This window comes from Nyctereutes procyonoides, unplaced genomic scaffold (genome assembly GCF_905146905.1).
Source record: "Nyctereutes procyonoides isolate TBG_1078 unplaced genomic scaffold, NYPRO_anot_genome, whole genome shotgun sequence".
NCBI classification, from domain to species: Eukaryota; Metazoa; Chordata; class Mammalia; order Carnivora; family Canidae; genus Nyctereutes; species Nyctereutes procyonoides.
This window is the reverse complement of record NW_026575120.1, coordinates 19,147,814-19,175,010: the sequence shown is the minus strand read 5'-3', so window position 1 is coordinate 19,175,010 and position 27,197 is coordinate 19,147,814. Positions and strand designations below refer to the sequence as shown.

The window sequence follows — 27,197 nt, the reverse complement described above, 5'->3', positions numbered from 1 at the left end:
CATAACTGAAATTCCAGAAGAAGAGAGAAGGAATGCAGCAAAGGAATAAGTGAAGAAACAGCAGCTCAGAATTCCCCAAAATGAATGGCAGACACCAAACCACAGATAGAAGAAGCTCAGAGACCCCCCGCAGAGGAGAAATACTAAAAACAAAACAAAACCTAGAAATAATTTAGCTGATAGCTCTGTACCAGTGTTATCATCCTCGTTTTGATCATTGCACCATGGTCACATAAAACATTGACATCAGGGAACCAAGGTAAAGGATATACAGGAACTCTGTGCCATTCCTGCAACTCTTCATTAACTGTAAAATATTTCAAAATAAGGTCTTGGAAATGGCTTTACTATTAGGAACTACATTTAGAAGGTACTGGTGGTAACGTGTAGAACCGAAGATGAAAATAACTTTCTCAAGTACTCTCCACACTCACTTCTCTCTCATCTCTAGCATTTGTGTTCTTGAGTTTGGAGTTTAGTTGGCTTTTATTCTGCTTTTACTTATTTATTTAAAAAATCTGGGAACATGACTTCCCTTTCTTAATTGAAGTATAACAGACACACAATGTCACTTTAGTTCCAGGCATACAAGAGAGATTCAACAAGTCCACACAATCATGCTATGCTCACAAGTGTAGCCACCACTGGTCACCATACAATGCTACTAAATACCCTTGACTGTATTCCCTCTACTGCACCTTCCATCCTTGTGACCCATCCATTCCAAATGAATGAATGACAGGAAGCCTGTACCTGCCATTCCCCTTCCCCTTTTCTGCCACACCTCCAGCCTCCTCTCTGGCCAGCACCAGTCTGTTTGAATTTGGAGTTTAAATCGGATTTCTGGTCTATCCAAGGAACCCAAGTACTATTTTACAGTATTACTTCTATGGAAAATATCCTCTAATCCAAACATCTAATTTACAATGGAACTTTAAGGGCAGGGCAGATTTGTAAAGTGAGTATCATGCCGACCTTGGATTATAAACATGCTTTTATTCCCAAAGGTGTAGAGCAATTTCTTTGCTACATACTAATTGTGCCTTGTCCACAACCAGACTGGAGCTGCGAGCTGAGCAGGGTGTGACTTGGGTCGACGAGGAGTACACTGCACTCCAGGGGTGAGAAGGGTCAAGGACCTGGTTCCCCATCCCGCAGGGAGGTGGACCCTGGTGCAGTGGGACGTTTAGGCTCCTGCCACTGGCTCCCTAACAGTAAAGACTGCTGTACAGGCTGCAACTGTCACTAGAGGTCATCCCTAAAGTTGGGCCAAGTCTAGGGGAGAGCTCTAAAACCAGGTGGAGAAAGCACCACACAGTCCACCACTTTGGAAAGAGTGAGAACAGATTTCAGAGAACATCTTACAGATCGGAAGACATGGGGCAGAGAGGCTGGGAGCCCAGGTTTCCCTGGTTAAGGAGGGCTCTTGGGGAGGGAGTGTTGGGGTATGGCAGGCCCCAGGATAGGGACAAGGTGGGACGGGCAGGGCAGGCCGGAGGATGGGGCGGGACGGGTAGGGCAGGCCCGAGGACAGGGCATCAGGATGGGCAGGCCAGGCCCAAGGACAGGGATGGGGTGGGACGAGCAGAGCAGGCAGGGCAGGCCCGAGAAATGGGGATGGGGCTGGAGGGAGTGGCAGGAAGGGCAGTGGAGAACAGCAGGGGGGATGGCCGTGGCATCTGTCAGGAGCACCCAAGGAAGGTAAGTGTGTCTGGGAGACTAGGATCAAAAAGTAATTGGTGCCTGGGTGCCTGGGTCAGTGAGGGTGTCCGACTCTGACGTCAGCCCAGGTCAGGATGTTGGGGGCCTGGGAGCCTGCTGGGGTTCTCTCACCCTCCATGCACTCTCTCTCTCAAATAAATACATTTTCAAAGGAAAAGTAATCCCTGTCTTTCACACAACAGATACACGCGCCAAATGGCTCCTCAGCAGCTTTCAAGGAGCTGTTCTGGAGTCAGTATTCACTCCTCTTTTCAACCCCCTCCCACAAAGCTGTAATGGTTCTGAGAAGACTCGCACATATGGGCAGTTTAAATACCTCTGTTTGCGCTAATGGCTCCTAGACGCTGTCAGTCTGCCCTCAGCTGGGTGCACGCTTGGTCGTGTGTTTGCTGGTCGCCCCGGGAACTCATGTTTCCCCTTCTCTTCCTATTAGAACTTCTCCCCAGTCTTGTACTACTCACTAGGTGGAGGGCCCCCAAGGTTGTCTGAGCACCTTGGATGCGTCTTTAAAAGATTCCCCATCTCATCCCAGGGCCAGAGGAGCGTGTGCATTGGGTCAGAGGCCACCAGAGGGGAGACACGGTGTGCTGAGGTACCAAGGTTGAGACGTCTGGATTCTTGGCCCCAACACTCACCAAAGGAGGGACCTTGATGTGGGACAGAGATCATGAGCAGGTCTACCTGTCTGGTGGAAGAGGGGATTAAGTAAACTGGTGTGTGGGAACCGTTGGAAGTAGTATCCAGTGCACAGACATAAGAGCAGTGGGATAGACCCCACCCCTGACCACAAGGACCTCCAAGATGCTGAACTGCCTAAGCACTTGAGGACCACTGCAAGCAGGACAAGGAGGGCTACTTGGGGCCCAAAAGCTGGCCTCACTGCCTCCTGGGAAGGATCCTCCAGATCCAGATGATCCCAGTTGTGCTAAACCCCTATGCCCACAGCTCAGGGCTCTCGTGAACCCCACCCCTGGTGACCACGCTGGTCTCCATACTAACCCTAGACACCAATCCTATTCTGGAGCCTGCTTGCTTTCTGGTACTCCTCCCCTGGTCTCCTCTTCCCTTTCAGGGAATCCCTTGTCGGCTTTAGGGATGGGTTCCCATCCAGCCTCCGCTGGCATCTCCCCTGAACGTCTAGCCTGTGCTCAGCACCAATCCCGAAGAGTACCCCCTACTGACCTTCGACCCCTCAGTGCTGGGCCTCCCCGTGTACATAACCAGGTCCCTCAAGCCTGAGACCCACCGTTACCCTCCTTCTCCGGACCCCAAACGCTGAGGACATTCCGCCCCAACAGTAGGCATCCTATGCATGAATGTAGGTTCCCCTGCTGTGAGGCCCCACCATGCCCCCATGGGATAAACCAGGGGTCTGGCTAAAAAGCTACAATCCTTTCTGCAGACCCCACCCCGCCTCCTTCCTAAAGGGGCTGAGCGGGTGAAGTGTCAGCAGCAGCCCTGGCCACACATCCCAGGAAGGTGCTCCTGGCCTGTGTTCCTCCCAACCCCCCCACCCCGCCTAGGCTCACATCCTTCCTTCACATGAGGCCCCAGCTCAGGCCCTCTCTCTGCTAAGCCTTTGTTCCCTGGTCCCCCTAAAGCCACATTTGTCCATCCTGGACATCTCCCCATTTTCACAAGTGCTCTCGTTGCCTCTTAACAGGAAACACAAGGCAGGAGAGCAGTGACAACCCCAACTTCTGAAAACTCCCCTGGGAACAAAGCTGCCTGGCATGAGCACAATGACAAGACTGCACAGAGTCATACTTGCAGTTCCTGCAGTTCTGTGACAGAAAACACAGTTCCATGTGTCTCTGCACAGTGAGGGTCCATGGAGCTGACCCCTAGCAAAGGCCTGCTGCACAGCTTGCCCCTAATTCTGTCTCCCCTTTACGCCTCCCTCCTATCTTCTCAGCCTTGGAGGTGGGACTTGCTACCCAATGTGCAGGGCTCTGACAAAATGAGAACCAAAGACCCCTTGTGTTGAAATTATTAAGAATTTCTAACTATTCTACAACAGCAGAGCATTTACTGTAGCTTGGGGCTCTGGCACCTGCCCTGACAGGGGATGGACTCCTGTTTCCAGCAGAACCCAAGGATGGGCCACTTCCTCTCCCACCAGGCCTACTCAGAACTCAGAAGTGAGCCCCAGGCGGGGCGTGGTGAGGTGAGAGCCAGTCAGAAGGGCTGGCCTGACTTCTAACGGCCTCACTCCCTGGATATGCTGGAGATGCTGGCTGAGAACTGAGGCCCACCCCAGGACCTGAAGTCTTTCTGCCATCCCGCTTGCCAGCACATCTCCCCACATTCCAAACAGGTCAGACCCTCCCCACTGTGCAGACTCTCCCGCCCATCCCCACCCCAGTTCTCCCCTATTTCTGCACCAAGATCCTCAGGCGCTCTCCCAAGACGGCCAGAAATGCATCTGCATGCCTGCCTTCCCTCTCCTACCCCAAGTCCCAAAGTCGCTGACAGAGAGGCCTACAGCTGAAATGCACACGGAGCAAAGAGCCCACTTCCTCTCCTCACTGAGCACCTGCTCTCTAAGTGCCCAGGACCTGGAAATGGACTTGATTCACCCAAGTGGTCACAGGGTATCCCTTAGAGGTTACAGTGAGACACAAACAACGGAAGTCAAACACTCTAGCTTCACTCCTTGCCTTAGCTTTCTTTCCCAGGAAGCACAAGTTGCAGGTTGTGGAGCACAGGAGGTCGGGATTTACTGTACAGGAGCTACTAAGGTTTTATAGTGACTTCTGTGCCCCTCGCTTTAAATCCATGGTGCTCTCAAAACCTTCATTATCTTGTGGATCACTCGCTTGGCTCCACCTCACCCCCAAACTCTGTCAGTGTCTCAGCCACTTGAGTCACCACTAATCCACAAAAGCTGGTGGGGGTAACAGAGCGCAATCCCATGGGGACAGACAAAACAAACGTCTCATACAGACTCATGTTCTCAGCCACTTGGATTGTAAAAGAATAACTTGGAAGGCTGAATTGTTTTACAGAACCACGTCAGATTTTTGTCCAAGAGTTCGACTGAAAGTATGAAGTCAAAGCCAGAAGTTATGCCGCTCAGATTTAGAAAGGAGTCTGTACATCCCAGACTGAAGGAGTAGCTGAACCACAAACATGAAGATTTTCTGTTCACTTGAGGAGATAAATATGTAGGCATCCTAAGGCACAGAATTGGATCACACTTTTCTACTTTAATTTCTTTTACCAGATACTTGTAAAAAAAAAATGTCATGTTCTTATGTAAGAAACCAACACAAAAGTCAATGCCAACATCACATCTAGGAAAGGGAAGAGGGAGGCACATGCTGTTCCCTCTGTTTCAGAGCTAGAAAATAATTACATTAATACAGATAACAGATAGTCATTAATGTGGTTGGTGCTCTCCCTCTGCAAGCTCCATGGCACCTAGGAAGTGGCCACGATCAGTCCACACCTGATAATCTGCCCGAATTCCTCCTTTTGTACAGGAGAATCCCAAAGGGTTGGTGGCATGTCCTGGTCACCCAGCACAGTGGGTGGCAGAGGACCCTTCAGGGATGGTTGCCTGGCAAAGTTAAGAAAAAAAGTTGAAGCAGTGCTCTGCATTTTGCAGAAGGCTGGGGTGGGTAGTGCCTTGGAGGATGTTAAGTCCAGTCTCTAAGGAAAGAGGAGGAAACCAAGTGTCAATGGGGCTTAAGGGTCTTGGTCAAAGCCACACAGCTCCCCATGCTCATGTCATCATGCCACCTGCCTCACAGTCAGCTTGAAGCTTTGCAAAACCATTATCACCCTGAAGCATTCCATGCGCTTTTATAATCGTTCCTTTAAACACCAAGAATTCCCATACTTGTTCCAGCTTCAGCACATCAGTTGTCATCATAGGAAAGCAGCTGACCAGACTTTCACCAAATCTGGAAGATACGTGTGGGTTGATCTGCCTTAAAACAGAGGCTGTGTGCCACACATGAAAGCAACACTCAGTATCTAGGATCACAGCGTCTCTGACAGAAAGCAGTTGTATCTCTGAGCAAAGAAATTCTGGGACGAGATGCCTGCATCGCTGCTAAGAACAATGGGCCTTGCATATGAAGATATTGCACACAAAAAGCAGAGGTTTCAAATATGAATGCAGATGAAAAATCACAAGGGCAAACATCCCAAATTGCAGACATTGATTTGTAATCAAGTTCTTTTGAAATTGCTTTGTGAGTGGGCAGTTCCTGGGCAAGTGGCAACCAGGATTGTTTTTTAACGAATAACAATTGTTCTTTTTTTTTTTTTTAAATGGCTCTCCCTGGGTGTCAGCTAGTAAGATACTGTGTGTGGAAATGTTTCATAAACTCCAAGGCACTATAAAATGTGATGCTGCAACATCATGATATTTTGAACTCTTACCCAGTGCTAACCATGTGCTTATACTTGCTAGCTGCCAAATGTGCTAGGCATTTTTAATACCTCATATAAATGATGAACAACAGCAACAAAAATCCCAACAACCAATAGCTTGATCTTGTAAAAGATTTCTTTACCTGGCTCTACGTATAGTAAAAATAATTCTATATCAAAGTTGCACGTATTTACGGTTCATATAAAAAGTGAAAAAAATCATAAGATGGGGACGTGTCCAAAGAGAACAGGCGTAAATGGCAGTGATATGACTGATATGAACTAAAGGGAGTCTTGCCTGATGAAAGGGTGGCGATATAACCAAAGTTGGGAGTGGGGTGACATGGACACAGCTACACGTCTGGGAAGTTAAAGTTGATTCTCTCCAGAAACAAGGGGAAGAGCTGGATGCCCTCGAAAGTTATTTCTTCTCCCAAATTATTAGTAGATTTTGTCCCCGTAACAAGGGAAACGCCAATAAGAAGTCACTAATGAATTTTCCAAGAAACTAAACTTAAGGCTACTTTCTTCCAAAATTAGACACAAACAAAAACTAACAGTAGGCTGTTCTTCTGTGCCCATCATCTCATTAGTTTTCAAGTGCTGTAAGAGTCTTTTACAATATAACCTAGCGGTTATGGGTGCGGACTCTGGAACCAGATTGCCCAGGTTCAAACCCTGGCTCTATCACTTGCTAACTGAGCAATCTTAGGTAATTTATTCAATTAATCTGAACCTCAATTTCCTCATCCTCCTAATAGGGTCATTAGGCAGAAAAAGGGAATTAGTTTGTATAAAACAGCATCTGGCAAACGTCAAGCGCTACAGACTACGAGTTTGCAGTTACTGTCCTGCTTATGGGCTGGTAACAAGGCCCCTCCAGGAGAAGGGCCCAAGGGAAGAGAAAAATTAAAAGTGCCCCTCATCCTCTATTTGAGTTTCAATGTGTTTTGTTTATATCTTGCTTTATTTTATTTTTTTAATGAAAGCAGAAACGTCTCCCTTCTTCTACGAGGGAACAACGAGCCTGTCCACTCACTCCATGTGCTTTTCATGAGAAAGGAAGTCGATCAGATATGTCCAAGAAATAAAAACCCAGGCGATGTACCTTCGCTGTCACTCACCTAACGCTTCCCACCCGCCACTCCCACAGCCAGCTGCCAGCCTGTCGCAGCTGCGACCTGCCTGGGGACCCGGCCCCAGTCGCCTTTTCCTCCACCTTCCACCCAACTCACGAACTTGCCAACCTTCTATGAAATCTGTGGCCGAGAAAGGGCGCTGATTGGGGCTGCCCTCCACGGGGCTGTTCAGGGCCTCCAAGGCGGACTCGACGGCTTCCACCAACTCATCCCGCTTGTCCTTCCTCACAGGTTTCTCCTCGGGGTGGCGTGTCAGGCCCGTCTCCAGCTGGTACACCTTCTGCAGCGTGAAACTGTCAAAGGGCACTGCGGCATACTCCGTGGCCAGCTTGACGCCTGTGTGCACCTCGGCCTTGTCCACCTGGGAGCGCAGGAAGGCCAGCAGGTCCGCTGGGGGCTTCTCTGGGGGCCCCGGTTCGGAGCCCAGGCCGGCAGCGTCGCTGGGGCGATGCTGGGCACTCCGGAGCCGCTCGCTGCGCTCCTGCAGCTCCTCCTTGAGCTGTGCAATCTGCCGCTTGAGGCTGCTGATGTAGTCACGATGCTGCTCCTCCCACTCCTGCAGTGCGGCCTGATAGCCCTCCTTCCCCGTGGGGCCATTGGCCCTGGGCAGCCCCCACTGCTCCTCGTCCCCTCGCGGGGTGCAGGCCAACATGTAGAGGACAGACACAGCACAGCAGAGCAGCACGAGCAAAACTGCCACCCGCGAGATCCACGCAAGCAGCCCCCGGCGAACCATCGTCACTCAGGAATCAGCCATGCGTCCAGACCTGGTGACATTCCAGAATGCCAGGGCCCCTCGGGAGGGCTTCCCTGGACTAGACCACAGGCAGCATGTGTTCAGGGCCCCCAAAGCCACTTTCATTCATTTCTTTCTACAGTGTGTCTGGTCCCTGGAAGTCTACCACCACGTGGAGCAGTTTGCCTACTTCTAAAGGATGATCTTCCAGGCAGCAGCAAGTGCAGTGAAAACTCCAAGCTTTCCCATTCATTCCCATCATCACCTTCCAGATGCGCAGCTGACCACAACAAGGGACCTGGGGGGAGACCAAATGGCAGGAACACTTAATCAAGAGAGTAACAGCATCTGTATGTTCACCGTGGTGATCAATATTCAATAGCTGTCCCATGAGGCTTACAGAAAATGATTAGACAGGGGATTGACTACTGTTAAATGTTTCTAAATCAGAACACAAATATGCAAGTGCCAAGCAGTGCACATAAAAAAGAGAGGATGCAGTTAAAAAATTATAAGGTGGGACACCTAGGTAGTACAGTGGTTGAGCGTCTGCCTTCGACCCAGGGCGTGATCCTGGAGTCCCAGATGGAGTCCCGCATGGGGCTCCCTCTATGGAGCCTGCTTCTCCCTCTGCCTGTCTCTCTCTCTCTCTCTCTCTCTCTCTCTCTCTCTCTCTGTCTCTCATGAATAAATAAAATCTTTAAAAAAAAGATTAGAAGGAAATATAGCAAAATGTGAATTCCCTCTGGGTGGACATGTTAACAGTGATTCTCCTACTTCTCTACATTTTTCTCTATTTTATACATTTTCCACAATGGCACATGTTATTTTGATGGTTAAGAGGGAAAAAGCAAAACTTCAATGAAGTGAAATCATAAGCAGGTATTTCTCCAGCCCAGGCCTGCCCAGCACTGATGGACGGAGAAGGTGAGACCTACACGTGCTACCTGTGTGCACTCACTCAGGCCAGGACTGAAAGCAGACTCAATATGGTCTTTGAGCTTTCTGATGAAGACATGGGGAAGCACCTGATGCTTCAAATATGCAAATAAATGTGGATGATCACATATTAAGATGGAGTCCAGGGACAGTTGTTCCAGCTCACTCTCCAATTCTGCTTGCATACTGGGGATGATAATAAGTTTACCATAGAAAGGGATGGGGTTGGGAGAACAGAGACCAGAAATACTTGTCAGGACTCAAATCCCAGGCATGTCTCTGCTCCAGCCTCCAGAAGGAATTCTGTGTCCTGACTGATAATCAGGAATCCCCAGGCAGATCACAGAGCCTTTCATTCATTTTATTTGATTTTATTTTTTTTTATTTATGATAGTCACACAGAGAGAGAGAGAGAGAGGCAGAGACATAGGCAGAGGGAGAAGCAGGCTCCATGCACCAGCAGACGGAGAAGCAGGCTCCATGCACCAGGAGCCCGACGTAGGATTTGATCCCGGGTCTCCAGTATCGTGCCCTGGGCCAAAGGCAGGTGCTAAACCGCTGCGCCACCCAGGGATCCCCCAGAGCCTTTCATTCAAATACATGCTCTGCACCTCAACTCTAGACCCCTGGTAACAAGTGAGAAGCCAACCTCACTTGCCCTCTGCTGTCGCCCCAGGAACCCTGCATCCCTCCTCCGCCCCTGAGGGACACCTCAGACCATGCTTCTTCAATGTTCTCTCTTCTTCCATGATTCCCTGTCCTTGTCTCCCTTGATCCTTCTGAGCTGGAAAACAGATCAAATAAAACGTCTTTCTTAGGGAGATTTTTTAAATAAAATCTTCCTAGGTGCATCTTTTTATATAACTTCTCTTAAAAGCAAGCTCCCTGAGGGTATTATGTCCTGGCCATTTTATAGAAATTTGACATTTTAAGTAATTCCCACAATAACCAAATAATTCTATACAGAGTCTCCATCCAAACCAGAAAACCCCAGATTTGGGATCAATAATCATGTCATTTACAGAAAGTCTGTCCTGTTTATTGACTGGAAGAAAGACTCTTGGCGATTGGCAACTTCAGGACTCTGGGAGAAGAGAGAGGTGTTCATTCTAGCATTCTCTCTAATGCTGAAAAGAGAGTAAACAATAAGAGACTCACTGACTTTATCCGATACGCACCTGCTATGTCTTATGCACCAGAGAGGGCTCCTCTTCCATTACCCTGGTGATGGGCCTCTTACCAAATAGTTTATTTCTCAATTTTCCTTAAAAATCCAATTCCAATATTCCCCTTGGCTCAAGGAGTCTCTCTGCTATAATTTAGAACAATATACAGTTATTAGTGCTAAGTTTAAAGTGCATGTTTAGCCCTGGAAGCCTGTTCTGTCTGATGAAAATCTTGGGATTTGTATAATTACTATAATTCTGTGATTAAAAACATCTCAGCTTTGGTATTCAGGCACCTTGCTGTTTTTAATGAAATCTCTCAGATGAACTCATTATATCCAAGTATTAAATTACCAGTGAAAACGTGTTATCACATTATTCTAGCATTTTAAAGACTTTTACTTTAAATGGGTTGTCATTAAAGACAAAATAAGCAAATCAAAAAACAAAAATGGAACATTCAGCATTACTTATTGTGCCACAGAAACAAAGCATACGATCTTTCTAACAGATTTTTTAATGGAATAATTATTACATTTGCATAATAAATTGAAATCATGTTGCTTAACAAAGCAATATGTTAAAGCTATGGATGGCTAAAGAAATTTAAAACTGTACAGTAATTACTTTGTTCCGTGGGTAAGTCTCTTTAAAGTCTAGTCCAGCTTTTCAGTATACGTGCTGCCGAAGTGAGAACACTAGTCCAGCTTTTCAATTCACTAGTATAAATTTAAAAGTTATTTGGTGTTCCATTCTTCAGGATGTAAAAGGAGAAAAAAAACAGATCTTAGGAAGAAATGACTCTACAAGAAATAACAAAAAGCCATAAAAATCACTGCCAAAGAAGCAGTGATAGATTTCCGCTTTTAAATGTCAGGAACAAATAATAATGCATTGGAAACAAAGTTTTACATTCTTTAACTGACAAAATGTTTTCAGAGTAGTCTAGCAATCTAATCTGCAACCAAAACAGGAACAGCTGGCAGAACTGTAGAGGCTGGGGGTATCCTCTTCCTAAAGTCAGGTGGCTGTCCTTCGGCTTCTTGCTTCTATGGAGACTTTAGGGTTTCCACGTGGCAGCACAGGATGTCCTTAAGAAGACACGTTACTTGACCAGCTCTGCCACATACAAGACAGAACCCCTCAATGAGATGCAACCAGACCACATGTGGAGTTAACCCTGTAGGTAAACCAGACTTAACCCAGGGCAATCTCTTCCTATATCTACAGCAGTGTGGTGAGAATAAAGAGTTAACATTTATCATGTGTTTACAGGCGTACAGACAGAAAGCATCATGTAATTACCAAGGACTACTACAAGTTAGAGGTGACAGTGAAAATACAGCTTTATGGGATCACAGCCACATAGTGCTAGCATTTTAAGAACTCAGAAAAGGCACCCAGTTTTTAGACTAATTCAGTCTTTGGGGGTGGCTGAGAACAGGGAAGGAGTGGAGAACAAGCTGGAGCCCTGTCAATAACCAATTTTAGAACCTTTGGGAGAAGAGAGATGCATATTCCTATTTTTTAATTATAGAAAATCCTTGTGCTCATCAGATTTCTTGCCACTTAATTTTTACTTCATCTTTTTTCAAGATTTTATTTTTGTAAGTAATCTCTACACCCAACATGGTGCTTGAACTCATATCCCTAACATCAAGAATCATGTGCTCTACAAACTGAACCAGCCAGATGCCCCTCTTGCAACAGAAAGTTTTAAATGTCCATCCTTACTAACTGTTCTCCTCAATACTTTCTGTCCCTGGCCAATTCCCCCAAGGATGGTTCTGTGACACATCGTGTCTTAAACACTGGATTTATTGATTAGAATGAAGGGAATATCCAAGTGCAATGGTTCTGCTGCCATTCTTGCAATTTCTGGGCAACAAACCACACAGTAAAGACTTCTTCAGAGTCTACATTAAAGGCAAAATAATGTTGAAGAACAATGCTTTCTGGTATCCACGCAGGTCTAAGCCCACCAAAAGCAAGCTTATTCTCCAAACCCTCAGAATGGAAAAGCATTCTCAGTGCAGATTGGTGCTCCGTCATCCATGGGCCAGGATAACCCTGAGAACTTTTTCTCTGGGGTATCTAGATAGGGGGTTGTTTAAGGAATCTACAGCACTTTCTGAACATTTAAGGCAGAGAGGCTGAGCACACAGTGGGCCTATGCCAAGGGGTCCAGCGATGGATGGGTTTCTCAGACTCCCATTATTTCACCTTAGAGTGGAAGATCGTAGAGGGTAAAACCCAGATGAGCCTAAGTGTGGTTCAGAGTCCAAAGTTCACCCCAAATGGGGACAGTGGAAGTCAGAAATTCTAGGACTAGACCAAAGTACCTATTCTAAGAAGTAGAAGGATGGGTGTATGCACTTGACTCAACAGATCCTGTTGAACATTTTGGTCATGGGAGCTGTTTACTATGACAGAGAGCCTGCCAAGATGTGTCTATTAATGGCCACAAGATGCTCAAATCACCAAGGATTCCTGGACAAGCCCCACTGATGGCATTTCGTCAGGGTCAGTAGCAAGCAGAAAGGACAGTGGCTTCACGGGGAGACCAGGTCAGGCAGTACTGCACGCTACAATGACAGGCATTGTGAGTGATAAAGGAAACCATTCAAAGAGTGGCAATAAATTTTATAAGACACCTCCACCCTGTGTGCAGGGACAGCCAAGAGGGTTGATGGGGGAAAGAAACAAGCAGTGTCTACTGGGCCAGGAAGTGGTAGACCAAAGCCCCAAGGCTGCTGTACGAGTCTATTCCACTCTGGCTCATACAATCAGCTCTTTGATGGCAATAGCACAAGTTAACCTCAGTCAAAGGATTAGCTGTACTAATAAAACATAAACTGAGGTTATATCTCTTGAATAAATATATCATCATTGGACGTGTGTGGAAAAGGCATCATGCAAGGACTCTTGTTCAAGGAGCTTCCAAATGCTCTCGAGAATGTATATGTAATATAAATGTATGTAACACCATAAACTTTACTCAAACACATGGCTGGCTTCATTTATAATTCTTTCAATCTTGGACTAACTCATCTATGCGGGGTATGGTAACCAGCTTCCAATGTGACACATAACGTGGTCTCCCTCAGGGTTGTTGTTGGTTTTTTTTTTTTAAGATTTTATTCATTTATTTGAGAGAGAGAGAGAGCGTGAGAGAAAGAGAGAGAGACATTAGCAGTGGAGAAGGAGAAGCAAACTCCCATCAAGCAGGAAGCACTATGTGGGGCTCAATCCCGGGACCCTGGGATCATGACCTGAGCTGAAGGCAGACACAAGGGACTAAGCCACCCAGCTGCCCCTCCCTCTGGGTTTATTCTGCTGTGTGCTTGCCTCCCATTTTGTACTGAGAATTTGATATGAATGACCAATAACATACAGCATAAGTGGAGCACCATTCTGTAAAATTCAATAGAGAATAGATAAAAGCCATTATAAGAGCTGAAAAACCATAGAGCTCGTAGTGCCTGCTCCCAGTACATGCTATTTACAGACTTTCCTAAGTTTTTTCCATCTGCCTTCTTTTAAAGGAAATGAGTATACACAACCAAGTCCTGCAACTGCTTTGTTGAGTCCAATCATCTGCCTGTTATGCACAACTAGTTTAGGGCTGAGGTACTTGCAATGAAGTTAAAATGGCCTGAAAATTAGCCTAAGAGCGCATAATCTCTCTAAACCACATCCACTTGGAAGCATTAGAGCTGGGCTTCCCAGGTGTCACACAGCTTTCTGGAACTCAGGTTTCTTTTTCCTGCGAGTATTTAGTCAGCATCTATTCTAGTGCCAAATGCTTTATCCCCAGGTATGTTCTTGAGAGCAAATGAATAGTGGAAGCCAGGAGGGAAGCAGATCAGTATTGCTGCCTGACAATGAATGAAGAGGCACTGCAGCCGAATCTGAGATTCTCAGATGGGGATGGGGCTTCCAAGGGAAGTCAACAACTAGACACCCAGAGTGCCAGCCGAGCTGGCCATGATGAGTCTGAGGCATCCTTCCCTGACCTTGTCCAGCCCTGATATCAGCCTCCTGGACTGGGCCTTAGGCTCTGTCCCCACAGAGAGGGGTCCACGCAGGCTGCGACTTCCGTCATGCCAGCAGTCTTGCTGCTTACTTCCTCTGACTTTGGCACTCATGATCAGCCATCTCCAAACCCATCAGACATGACAACACATTCCAGGTGATAAGCAACTTTTGACATATAACATATAGAAGTATGTCGATTTACTTGTTTGTAAGTCACATATGAGTTTGGCAGTATTGTTATGTGTTCACAAAAAGGTACTCTTAAAATAATGAAATATAACATATTTTTGTTTTCTCACCCTGCTGAACCTTCCTGACACCCCTAGAGACCTTGCTTCGGGGGGTTACTTACCTCCTGACTGCACTTGTTTTCATGACCCCCAGTCAACATTGAATTTCATAGCCCATGGTGCCTGCCTCGCTGGGCCCTCCTCAGAGTGACTTTTCTGTGTCTGGACCCCACTGACACCTGTTGCCAGGCCACGTGCCCAGGCCACTACCAGGAGCACAGCCCCTCTCTTCCTAAAGGACTTCGACTCAGCCTTGACAATGGTCCTTGAGGGTCTGTTCGGTGAGGTCCTCCCTAGAGACGGGTTCTGACAGCATGTTTCCCAGGGATCAGCACAGAGTGTCCCAAAGGAGTGGGGCTGATTACCCATCAGTGGAGAATGTCTTCATTGAGAGTACCCTGCCATCTCCTCAACTCCACACTGGTCTCCTGAAAGAATCATTCTGATTCCTTTTTCCCTACTTTGACACGGGAAAAAAGAAATGTGGTAAAAGCAATTGGGGTCTGCTAGTCAGAAAATGAAGGAACACCTGCACATGCCAAAATGTCAGCAAACAGGTCTGAACTCTTTTTGCTATTCTCTCATTTTGATTTTGTTTTTAATTTGCTGGCAAAACTTCAAAGAGAAGCGTTGATAGAGACAGGCTCCCTGAATATGCACAGATTTACTCTTCTGCCCCCATCCTCACCCCACCTTGCCACCTCCAGCCTTTTTTCAAGAAGGGTCCTAGGGGTCTGCTGGCACAGGTGGCAGCTGTGGAGCCACAGGGTGAGAGGAGAGAAGGTCCTGGCACAAGAAGGCATTACTCAAGGGATTCAGAATAAGCCCAAGAAAGAAGCTTTCCCCAACAGGAAGGTGTCTCCAGCATAGATGCAGGGCGGAGTAAGCTGCCAAAACCCTGCAGACAGACCTGCCTTGCCTCTGTCTCCCACTCACTCCCACAGGGCTCTCTGTGGCTGCCAGAGCCGCCCTGCACCCAAAGATGAGAACCCTGTGAAACCAGGCTTCCAACACCCCTCATTGCTCGTAATTACAACCACTTACTGAGCATTTACTTTGGGCCAGACATCACACCAAGCACTTTATAAACATTATCTCATTTAATCCTTCTAACAATCTTATGAGCTAACTTTTATGATCCCCCATGAAAGATAAGGAAACTGAGGCTTACAGCAATGAAGTAATTTGCCCAAGGTGCAGAGCTGGCAAGTGGCCAAGCCCACTTTCACATCCAGCTTGGTTTGATGCTAAATCTCTGCTCTTACCCACTGGGCTATCCTGCTCATCACCCTTAATAATCCTGGACTGCTTGCTGAGACCTGTTCCTCATTTTGCACCCATCATGTCCAATTTTTCTTGCTTCTGAACTCTTAATGAACCTTCCTATTTATGAGCTTGTCCAGCCTCTCAGATGTGGCATGAAGCACCATTTCTCTATATATAAATTTTTGTCTCCCCATTTAGCTGTGGTTTGCATTTCCATATCCCTCACCAGCTACATAAACTCATACTATCCCTAGAAATAATGCCGGTTTGGCTATGCCCAGTGTGGGCCTTGCCCTGGCCCCACAGCTGGGGCTGGAAAAGAATATGTCTGCAACACTCCAGTGCTTCTAAGCAGATGCCAGGAACTTAGAGCCACATATCAGGTTGAAGACAGCTCAACTAAAAAGCACTCTAGCAAGTAGAATTTTTAATCAACTGAGAGATGTTCTTCCTTGAAAGGAGAAAAAGAGAACATCTCTCAGATGGTTAAGATGCTGGCTGGCATCACTATGGGATTCTTTCCTGCCAAACACTGATTTCTCACTTTTTTCCTCTAAAGCATGGTGAAAGGAGATGCCCATGCCGTGGCCATGTACCATGTGTCATGTGGAGGCCAAAGTTAGCTCTGGCATTGGCAGAGACTCAGAGAAGGGCACCTCTTGGGGGAACTACATTCCCAAGGCCACCCAGCACAGCTTCCAGAGAAATTAACGAGGAGGGCACAGATTAAAAGTGAGCAATGCTCACAGCCAAGCACCTTCTACCTAAATGATAAGCACAGGGACCTGCACAGGTGCCAGGCAGGGCTGCTGAGCAGTCCCCACCAGCTCCAAGGTGAGGTCAGCAGCATGACTCGCATCACATTCTGCCATGAAGGCTCATGTGGTTCTGGGGTGAGATGGATCCCCGTTTAGTTATAGTGAGGGCAGCACAGAGAGGGAAATTGGTTCTTTCCTTCCTGATGACATGATGCACACACCGTATACACAGACAGGAGGAAGAGGAGGACAAGAAATAAGGCTTACTGGGGCACCTGGGTGGTGTAGTCGGTTAAATGCCCAAGCCTTGGACTGGGCTCAGGTCACGGGTCATGGTATCGAGCCCTGTGTGAAGCTCCACACTGAGGGTGGAGCCTACTTAAGACTCCCTCCCTCCCTCTTCTGCTCCTCCCCTCGCTCACTTGCTTTCTCTCTCAAATAAATAAGTACATAAATAAATAAAATATTTAAAAAATGTTTACCAAATGCCTCTACCATATATCACCCAATGGCTTTAAAGCATTTCTAGGCACAGAGCTCTCAGAGCAAGATAAAAGTGCTGCCAGAGAGCTGATGTCTGCTCCGACAGCCTAGGAGGGCAGGGGTGCCACTGAGCACCCCTAGAGACTCCCTAGGCCTCATGCATCATCTGCTGTCTCACCTAAAGCCCAGGCAAGTCATCAATCCCTCCTCCGAGACAAGGAACCTGGGATTCAGGGAGGCTAGTGACTCTCCCATGCAGTGAGCATGCCTCCACGCCCCCGAACAGCACCATAGGCACCTTCTTCCATCAGGCACAGACAAGCTATAAGATGTGCAGAATGAGACAGAAGCAGTGAGAGGAGGCAATGCCCACCAGCAGGGCCACAGAGAATGAGTGGGAAGCTGAGAACACACACAGCACAGAAAGCCCCGGAACCGGGACGGAACAGGCCTCCGAAGAGAAGCAGTCCATAGGTACCTACCTGTCTCTCAAAATGCAAAATGGCCCTGGGTCCTGAAGGGAAGAGCTGGGGGCACACACATAGCATCGTCTCCCCTCTGCATCTTGGGCTCTGCCTTGGTAAGGCTCCCCGCTCAGGTGTACGGGGTGATGACCCAGGCACTGGCCAAAGCATGCCCTGTCTGCCATCTGCAGTCTTCTCTTGACCGTGTGTGCTGCCTGCCCCCGGGTGTCAGCCAGTCCCCTGCTCCCTGACCCTGGGCCCCAGGCGGCACCACACGATGCAGGAGTCTGGTCTGCTACCCGCCTACTGGGAGGAGGGCACGGGTGCCACCAGGCTCCGGCCCATCACACGCTGGGAGAAGCAACCGCTGGACTCCCCTGCACTGAGAGGGTGCCCATGGCCACTCTCAGCTGTCATCTCACACTCCACTGGCAATCTGGAGTAAGAAGACAACTGCAGGTGAAATAAATGGCCTACCAGCCCTCAGTTCTCTTACTTCCCCACCTACAAGGAAGACAGTGGCACACAAATGAGGGGCTTTCTTTTAGAAAGTGGTTATTATGTAACGGGACTGGAGAAAGCACGGATTGTGCAGAATTATTTTAGAAACTTCACGAGGCTGGATCAGCAAAGCCTTCTCTCTTTGTGCCATCTATCTCCATCTGGAAGTAGAACCAATAATATAGAAAACATTAACAGAAGGATGTCCGATATTACATAAATGCAAGATGCATTATTTTTTCAGGAAAATAAAACCTTGTGCTGATTGCAGGTAGTTTCTTAAGACTTCTCCCCATGGCGCCTATGAGCACCTGTTCTAGCCATTCCCTATGCCTTCTTCAGCACCCACTCCCCATACCTGGTGCCAAGCCTATCTTGTCGTCACACTGTCTGTGCCGGGAGATTAACTGATTATTTAGGTATTACCTAAAAATATTTCAGGACATTGCTCCTATTACGAAATTTACCCACAACAGACATGTCCTGTTTATGCATAAGATAGACGGCACAGAGTACTTCATCCTAATGCTTCTTATCGGCTAATACTATGTAACTATCCACTAACATGTTTTCTGTATCACTCTAAAATATTCCATGCTCTTTCCGTAAACTTTGGCCTTTCTATCTACAACCCCGTTCTATCTACATCTTCCCCCAACTTCTCTGATATCTCCTATGATGCAGGTTCTATTAATATCATACCCATTTGCTTCTACGTGGATGGAACTGGAGGGTATTATGCTGAGTGAAGTAAGTCAATCGGAGAAGGACAAACAGTGTATGTTCTCATTCATTTGGGGAATATGAATAATAGTGAAAGGGAATATAAGGGAAGGGAGAAGAAATGTGTGGGAGATATCAGAAAGGGAGACAGAACATGAAGACTCCTAACTCTGGGAAACGAACTAGGGGTGGTGGAGGGGGAGGAGGGCGGGGGGTGGGGGTGAATGGGTGACGGGCACTGAGGGGGGCACTTGACGGGATGAGCACTGGGTGTTATTCTGTATGTTGGTAAATTGAACACCAATAAAAATTAATTTAATAAAAAATATCATACCCATTTTGCAGATAAAGATGCTGAGGCAGAGATTAGTCACCTGCTCAAGTCATCTAGCAAGGAAAGAGCAGAACTGGGCTCCTACTCCCGGTGGTATGCCTCTGATTGTCTGTGTTCTTCATCACTGTGCTATAGGGCTTCTCTATAGCTCACCACACAGACAAGTGTTCATGGTAACGGGGAAGAGCAGAAAGGCTGAGGAATTCATGATGCACAGGGCTGGGCTGTAAGGAGGCAAGAGAGGAGCAGGCACAGGTTTTATAGCAGCAAAGAGCCCTGTGTGGAAGAGAGCCCCCCTAGAACCTGACCATGCTAACACCCTGATCTCGCACTTCTGGCTTTCAGAATGGTGTGAATCAACATTTGTTAGTTAATCCACCAGCCTACAGTATTTCATAATCACAGCCTGCACAAATGACAACCAGCACTCACATCATGATGGGAATTTAAACTTCATTCTATAGGTGATAGTTAGCCAGCTATTTAAGTTTTTAGTTATAAGAGTCACATGATCAGAACTGAATTCTAGCAAATGGGCAGTGCTGAGACGGGCTGGAGAGACAAAGAGCAGCACTGGAGGGGCCAGGCAAGAAGCCACCCCACTACCAGGGTGTTCCAACCAAGGGACGTGGAAGCAGCACCACTAAATACAAGGGGGAGGGTGGATTCAAGAAACTTTTCTTGGGTACCACCTCCAGGACTTGGACACCAATCAGATGAGGGGGAGAAAGAAAGTTCCATCAAGAATGAGGCCTAGGGTTTAGCTGGTGTGACTCACAGGCTGTGGCCACCATTGAAAAAAACCAACACATATAACAGAAGAGCAGAAAGACAAGTTCAGTTTTGGATGTGCGGACATGGCTCAGCCTGCGCAATGACAGGGAGAGGGGAGGCCTTCTCCGAACTGTCTGCACAGACAGGCGCCTGCTCTGCCCAGTACTGTGCCTTGATAAGACTTTACATTTATATTTGTTTTGACTCTCCGAAGCACTATCTCCTAGCCCTTTCCATCCTATCAGTACAGCTCAGTGGTTGAGAGGACAGGTTCTAGGGTGAGGACTATCTGAATCTTGCAGTTCTTCGGCTTCTCTCAGCCTTTGTTTCCCAAATACAGGAGCACAGAGAGGGCCTCGGGTCCTTCCGAGAGCAAACGAGATCATGCACGTCTAGTGCTCAGCATCGTGCCTGGCACAAAGTTCACATGCAAGCAGTGTGAGCCAAAATAAGGCCAGACCCCCCTAGATACAAGCCTGACACTGACATCGTCTCCCTGACCACAAAAATGAACCAGGAGAAGTAGCTGATGTTCATGCAAAGTTACAGCATTGCTGGAAAGCAGTTAGAACTAGGACCTCCAGACTCCATGTTTCTTGCCTCGGAACGACACTCCCAAAATTTCAAAGTAACTCTCTCACATTCCTATCATCCTCCAAAAGCCCAGTTTAAAAAAAAAGAAAAAAGAAAAAGAAATTTGTGATGAATCTGAAGAGTTCTCCCCAAACTGCCATTTACACCAAGCGGTACAGTTCTCAGCAAGTTGCTGGAGGAGTTCCAAACGGCAATCGTAGTGAAAGGCTTAGCTCAATTCCAGGCACAGTGGATGGGAACATGGCTGGTTTTCTTGAGCTTCTTCAACAATGTTTGAGCTTTAGGACAATATTTTAGGGCTGTGCACGTGAGACCACAAACCATAAGCAAATTTTTCTGACCAAAAGCCTGATCATATGGACCCTGGGCACAACCTAGCTGTCACACCTGCCAAGTCACTATTAAAAGGATGGCAGGTACTGCTTTGGAGAAATCTCAAAAATTCCTAGGATACTTCCAAAATGCAATTTTCCAGGTGCTCCAAATGGTATGAGTCATTATACTAGTGTTCTGATTTCACTTGCTGGTACTAGAGATATTCCTTGGGTTCAAAGGAAAACTTCAAACAACAAAAAAAGCTGCTTCCCAAAATAGGGCTTCAAGTCTCTCCTGTGAGAAGAGTTCCCAGATTCCTTCTTTTGACTATACATCATTATTCTGATACATAACAGCTCTCAGTTCAAAGCTGCCCAAGACAAGCAGAAAATGCCTCTTCCTGAAAGATAAATTGGAATATTATCCTTTTGATTACTTATGTGAATCTGGACCAATTGCTACAATTTCTACAATGGCACCACATAATGTCAAAGGAACAAAACACACACAGAGTTTCACTCCCGGCTACAGCCACCTGCAATGCAGTGGGCAACTGCACAAGATGAGCCCGGGCTCATCGTAAGAAGCTTACACTCCATAATGACATGAACACAGAAAATATTTTTTCTGAAATTCTGCAGTGATGTTCCAGTTAACGTGAATTTTATCCACCCACTCATCAAGTATGCGCAGAATATTTACTGTGTGAAAGAGACCGTGTCGACTACAGTAGGGGATAAAGAGCGTGGTCAACTGTCCTCACAAGGGTAAAGGTCCTCTGGGAGGGGCAGGTATAAAAAAAATAACTGAGATATGAGGGACTGTGATCAATCATTAAGATAGAAACAAAATGCTGCCGTAGTTCAGAGCAGGGAAAGACTGCTCCAGTTGAAGGACCAGAGAACTCTCAGATGAACTTTTCAAGGTATATTTATTGTGTAGAAATGGGGACACTGGAGAGAATCCCTAAATGATTGTGGATATAAAATAGAAAGCAGATATAATTAAGGTTGTTCTTTTCTTTTTAAATAGGCTGGGCACGGAGCCTAATATGGGGCTTGAACTCATGAGACAGATGCTTGACCAACTGAGCAACCTACTGCCTCTGATTGCGGTTTTTCCACTCCCACTCCAAGTCCACTACTAAGGATGCATACTGTCTTAATTTAAAAAAGGGAAAAATTTTTTAAAAAAAGGAAAAATTGAGAACTCAAAATATTCACCATTTTATTGTCTAATACTTTGCTAAAATTATTTTGGTATGATTGTGTTCCTTAGTGTTCAAACCTTTTTCATATGCCCAAGGGCAAGGTGAAAAGAAATGCAATGGGCTCTGTCACTGGCATTGTTTATTAATTTATTTTTTATATAGATTCTTCTATCTAGAAAGAAGAGTTGGAATTTTTTCCTGGCACAAAGCTAATGGGTCTCAAGATTGATATAAATGCAATTATTCTGTGGAATAGACAGTCTACAGAAGGGTTCAGCTTTTAATGAATCTTGCTTTCTTGCCATTAAAAGCCTATAATGAGATAAGATCTTTAAGGACTTTCTGCAACTACCGTGGGCGAACCCTGCTGCGGGCCAGTGCCTGGCTGAGGCTGGTTTCCCACTTGCAGGCCTAGTCATACAACCGGCGTAAGCACAAACACAACAAAATGAAGGCCACCTCTGTTACACATTCTACAGCCTTGGTCTAAGAATAGAACCAAAGAAGCTGAAGAGAAAACAAGGAGACCGTCTCCATGGGGGACACCCGCCCAGGCCACGCCAGCTCTGAGAAGTGACCAAGGAAACTGACAGAGTGCAGAACACACACTGCCTTCAGTGTCACACCCAAAGCCAAAAAGCAAGCATGCCCCTCAGTATGGAAACTTTGCGTTCTTTGCCCAAAGTATTTGGGAAGGCCAAACTCTTCCTCCAGGGCGCACGATCCTCCCATTGCAAAGGTGATGAAAAGTAATGTCAATTTTCGTTAAACAGATGTGAAACTGCTTTGTGGAATACAAAGGAAAATCCTCACAGTGGGTGGTATCCTGACTGCTTTCATCTTCATTTTGACTGGTGCGAAGAACTTGCAGATGTTTCAAAGGAAGACTGCTTGAGAAAACCAAATTAGGAGGTGATAATCAGAAAACCAGATCCTGGCTTACATAGGAATTGGAATTCAATCAAGTCTGTTCTCAGGTCACTGGCACCTGTCTCTCCCTTGCAGCCCCATCTTCCCCCTCAGCACTGCCCCCTCCACACAGTGCCCATCTCTCCCCGGCACCAGGTGTGTTCCAGGGCCTCCCCTGCAGAGCACTGCCTGTGACCACATTCAGCCTCCCATTCCCCCAGAGAGAGGAGGGGCAGCCAGCAGAGGCCACTCAGCATGCGGGGCCCTAGGGAAAGGACACGGGACTGTGGGGCAGGGGCCCTGGTTTCCATGCCAGACACCTGCATTCCCTTCATAGGAGGGTAGGAGAGCCATTTTGCAAAGGCCTTTAACTTCAAAATTATAGATAAATTTATCATTTACAGATAAAAATTATAAATAAAATGAAAAATGCTTTCTTGACCGATAATGATGTTACTTAACATCATTACCTATTAGGAGTTCTAACCTATGACAGCCAATCGGAAATTAAAGTAAACCACTGCTGAAAATATCATGTAATTTATAGGAAAATGTTGTGTACTTTACAAACTTCAATCTAAATACTACTTTTCTGAAATATATCCCGAGTAAAGTAAAATATAACCAGATTAAAAAATACTTGGCTTACTATTTTTATTTTTTTTCCTTTTTATTTTTTTAATTATTTATTTATGATAGTCACAGAGAGAGAGAGAGGGACAGAGACACAGGCAGAGGGAGAAGCAGGCTCCATGCACCAGGAGCCCGACGTGGGATTCGATCCCGGGTTGCCAGGATCACGCCCTGGGCCAAAGGCAGGCGCCAAACCGCTATGCCACCCAGGGATCCCGGCTTACTATTTTTAATACTACAATTACCAAAGCTCTGATCATTCTAGGACTAGATAAAATGTTAACAAAGTCTTTAGATGGCACAATTAGCTTAACAAACATTTACCGAACACTCATTAAGTGCTAAGTCTAGTTCAAGGTATTAGACATCTAGCTCTATCAATACAGATAGATAGCTATCTTACCCACTCATCTATAGATGCATAGACATAAGATCAAAGCACAGATACACAAATATAGATGTATCTCAAGATATAAAGATGAACACGGTAGAGCTCCTGGCCTCAAGGAGTTTAAGGTATAGTGAAGGAGACAGACACGTGAACAGATAAGTCAATGAGCTAATTGCTATAATAGAGGAGCTAAAGGTAAGAAGAGATGGACATAGAGCAGGAGCACTTAACCCAACCTAGAGGGTTCCAAAAAGGCCTTCTGTAGGTGATGACACCCGAGGTAGGCCTTGAAGGAAGAGGGTAGCAAGGCAGACAAAGAATGAAAGAGCATTTCTGGCAGAAATAACCAAATGGCAGAGCTCAGAGGCGTAAGGCAATATGGTGGATACAGACCATGCAGGCAGATCAGGGTGGCTGGAGTGTGGGGTGAAGCTGTAGGGTCAGGCTGTGGGGATCGGGACATAGAATCTAGGGAAGAGATTATGAATTTGGGTCATGTTAAGTTGCAGTGCTCTAAAACATCCACCTAGAGATGGGGTATAAGCTTATTAGAGAGGAAGTCTAGCCTGGAGATACTAGACTGGTGTCATCAACAAAATATGATCACTGAACCCTAAGAGTGAATGAGACAACTTAGGGAAAGTACAGAGCAAGAGGCACATCTGGTGCTGAGTCTGCAGAACCTCCAACGGCCTCCAACTCTATACCGTCATGACCTCGAGACAAAGGCCCGGGGCGGTAGGCTTGAGCATCGCCAGTGCTACTCGTGACTGAGTGGGGGAGTCCGCTATCCTTGGTCCAACATCAGGAAAGCCATTTTCACCACATGTTCTCTAAACTAACCTTATCACCAAGCTGATACTTTGGTTTCCATCTGCCTGATTACAGTTTCTCAACTTGTTCAGAAATGAGAAAGAAAAAAAAGGATGGCAATCCTCTGATGTTCAGAAGCTGCCCCAACACTCCTGGCAAGGCCATGGATTCTCCTACTAAACATAAACCATCTCAAGGAACAGCAGACTCAGACAAGGTTACTGTGAGACCATGATAAAAGAAACGAAATAAGTCCACTTCATCATTTAGTCCAATTGCAGACAAAAAACAAAGCCAAGAATATCTAACATCCCTTTCTTGGGCAAAATGACTGACAGCTACTTCTTTGCCAGTCACGTTATCTTTAGTGTCTCCACAGAGAAGATTTATTGAGATACCTAATCAGAGAATAACCTCTGCTCTTTGACAGCATCTATTTAGAGAAAATCTCTACTTCCTCAGACACTCTTGCAAATCATTCAACTAAAACCCAAATTCATAGAACAGGTTCTCTCTACCACTCTTTTACTGAGAACCGCTCCCCACACCAACAATTCTCCACAGTGTGTGTTCCCACTTGCTGCAACAAGTAATAGACCCAGCACAGCCAAATACTGCATTTCTGATGGTCATTGGCTGGAGGATACTGACAGAACTCAGATGAGGAAGATACATATATTGAGACCCTAAGACCCTACAAACACCAGAGTTAGAAGAGTAGTTACCTTGTAGGAGCAGAGAAGCCGAATGTGACTGAAGAGGAGTAGAGAACTTTCAGAAGCTCAAAATAAGTGTTAACGTTGCTTAGATTTCCTTTCTTAAACTTGGTGGGGGGTGCATGGGGTGGCCCTACTCTTAACAAAATGTGTCTGTAAAAATTTTAATGACATACTTTCAAGAAGAAAGACACAAAATCAACAATGTCAGATGTTGCTGAGAAATCAGGTAAACTGAGTACTAAAAAAAAATGCTGAATCACGCGGAGTCCACTGCAGAGAACCTATTCAGTGGACTCATGGGTATAAATGACAAAGGAGGAGGGTACCAGTGACAGAGGAGGAGGAAGGAAATTGAGATCCTGAATACAGAGAACTTTTTCAAGAAGCTCAGTAGTGGTAGGGGAGAAGAGTGAGAAGGCAAGAGATAGCTGGAAAGGTGTGGGACAGGGGAGAGCCCACGCCATCTTCACGAGTGAGGAGACTGAGTCTCAGCTCAAGACAGGCAGGAAGTGGGTGGGAGCTGAATCTCAAAAGGGGACCTTGTTTCCCTCTGCTTTATTTGACTTTAGGATTTGGGCTCTGATGAAAAGTGACCATCACCGCAAACCCCCTTCCCCATTATAGACTCTAAGTATCAAGAATAGGAGTGAATAAAAGGTGGTAAGGGAAAGTGGTGCCTTATTCACTGAACCCCCTAATATATATGTATCATTTCATGACATCTGCAGCTCTTTCATTAACATAGACTTTGCATTTTAAAAAAGATTTTATTTATTTGAGAGAAAGAGAGAGAACACAAGCCGGAGGAGGAGCAGAGAGAAAGGAAGAAGCTCTTCACTGAGGAGGGAGCCCAACACGGGACTCTATCCCAGGACCCGGGATCATGACCTGAGCCAAAGGCAGATGTTTCACCGACTGAGCTACCCAGGCACCCTAGACTTTGCATTTATTTGTTTAGTCTCTATACTTATAATGGAAATATATAAAATTTACTATAATTCAGATGCTAAATTCCTTCCAGAAAATTGTGGAACCAAGAATGACACAGGAAAATGCAACTGTCCACAAAGTTTCCAAGACTTTACATGTCACCTCAAAGATATTTTGAGAAAGGGGTCAGGGAAAGTAAGAGCCATACAAAATGAGGGTGAGGAGCAGTTTTGTTCAACACAAACACCACCCCGCAGTGCAGCCTCCTCCGTGAAGCCGCCGTGTCCAGTCTGGCCCTGGGAGGCCTCAGCCCTGATCCCCACCACCCTTCACAGCCACGCACTTCAAGCACCGAGGCCAGCGGGGCTTAAGCTCCAGCCTAGAACTTTAGCTGTGCTCTGGGTTCAAAGACCCCAAACCAGTGGTTACTCGAGTGAGCTGCCACAGCTCCTAAACAAGATGAAAACCCTTAGGCTAATTCCATGAAGCTGGAAACATATGACCAACAAGGGTATTTTTCTAAATCCACATGCCATGTGACTAAGGGATCAGAGATCTATCGTCCCTATTTTAAAGATGAAAAAACTTCCATCCCCAAAGCACAAGCTTTCTACACGAATGTAAGATAATTACTTAATCAGCCTGCCAGAAAGTTCACTCAGGTCTACACACAATTAATAAAGGGAATGGATGTCAAATGGAATAGGTATTAATTTTTCCAGGCTGATTAGGCATAGATGGGGCTAGGAATAAACTCCAGAAAGCATGGCTCAGCCCTCCCCAGTATGCAGCTGTGAGTGGATCACCCTCTGTTTAAGACCTCTCCTCTGGGGAAATTCTAGGGGGGCCTAGATGATTTCTGATGTCCCCCGGTTCTCAATCAGAAGTTAGGATTCTGCGGCACCTCCATGCTCCCATCCTCCCACCGTGCACCAACTAAACAACCCTGTCAAGTCAGTGACCATTC

The 27,197-nt window shown here is 46.3% G+C and overlaps 1 protein-coding gene across 14 annotated transcripts in view; it reads right to left on the bottom strand.

The window, feature by feature from the left end:
• The window catches only part of CSGALNACT1 (chondroitin sulfate N-acetylgalactosaminyltransferase 1), a 328,453-nt gene that overhangs the window by 79,837 nt on the left and 221,419 nt on the right, over positions 1 to 27,197 (bottom strand). For 11 of the 14 annotated variants that reach the window (XM_055335058.1, XM_055335060.1, XM_055335062.1 and 8 more), the window contains 2 exons: positions 10,098 to 10,231; positions 7,353 to 8,278 (listed from right to left, as the gene is read on the bottom strand). In XM_055335058.1, the coding sequence (XP_055191033.1) occupies positions 7,353 to 7,980 (628 nt within the window). In that variant the 5' untranslated portion in view covers positions 7,981 to 8,278; positions 10,098 to 10,231. Of the gene's footprint in view, positions 1 to 7,352; positions 8,279 to 10,097; positions 10,232 to 10,712; positions 10,840 to 18,942; positions 19,167 to 27,197 lie in introns of those variants that run through there. The other 3 variants (XM_055335069.1, XM_055335072.1, XM_055335063.1) reach the window with 2 other exon arrangements.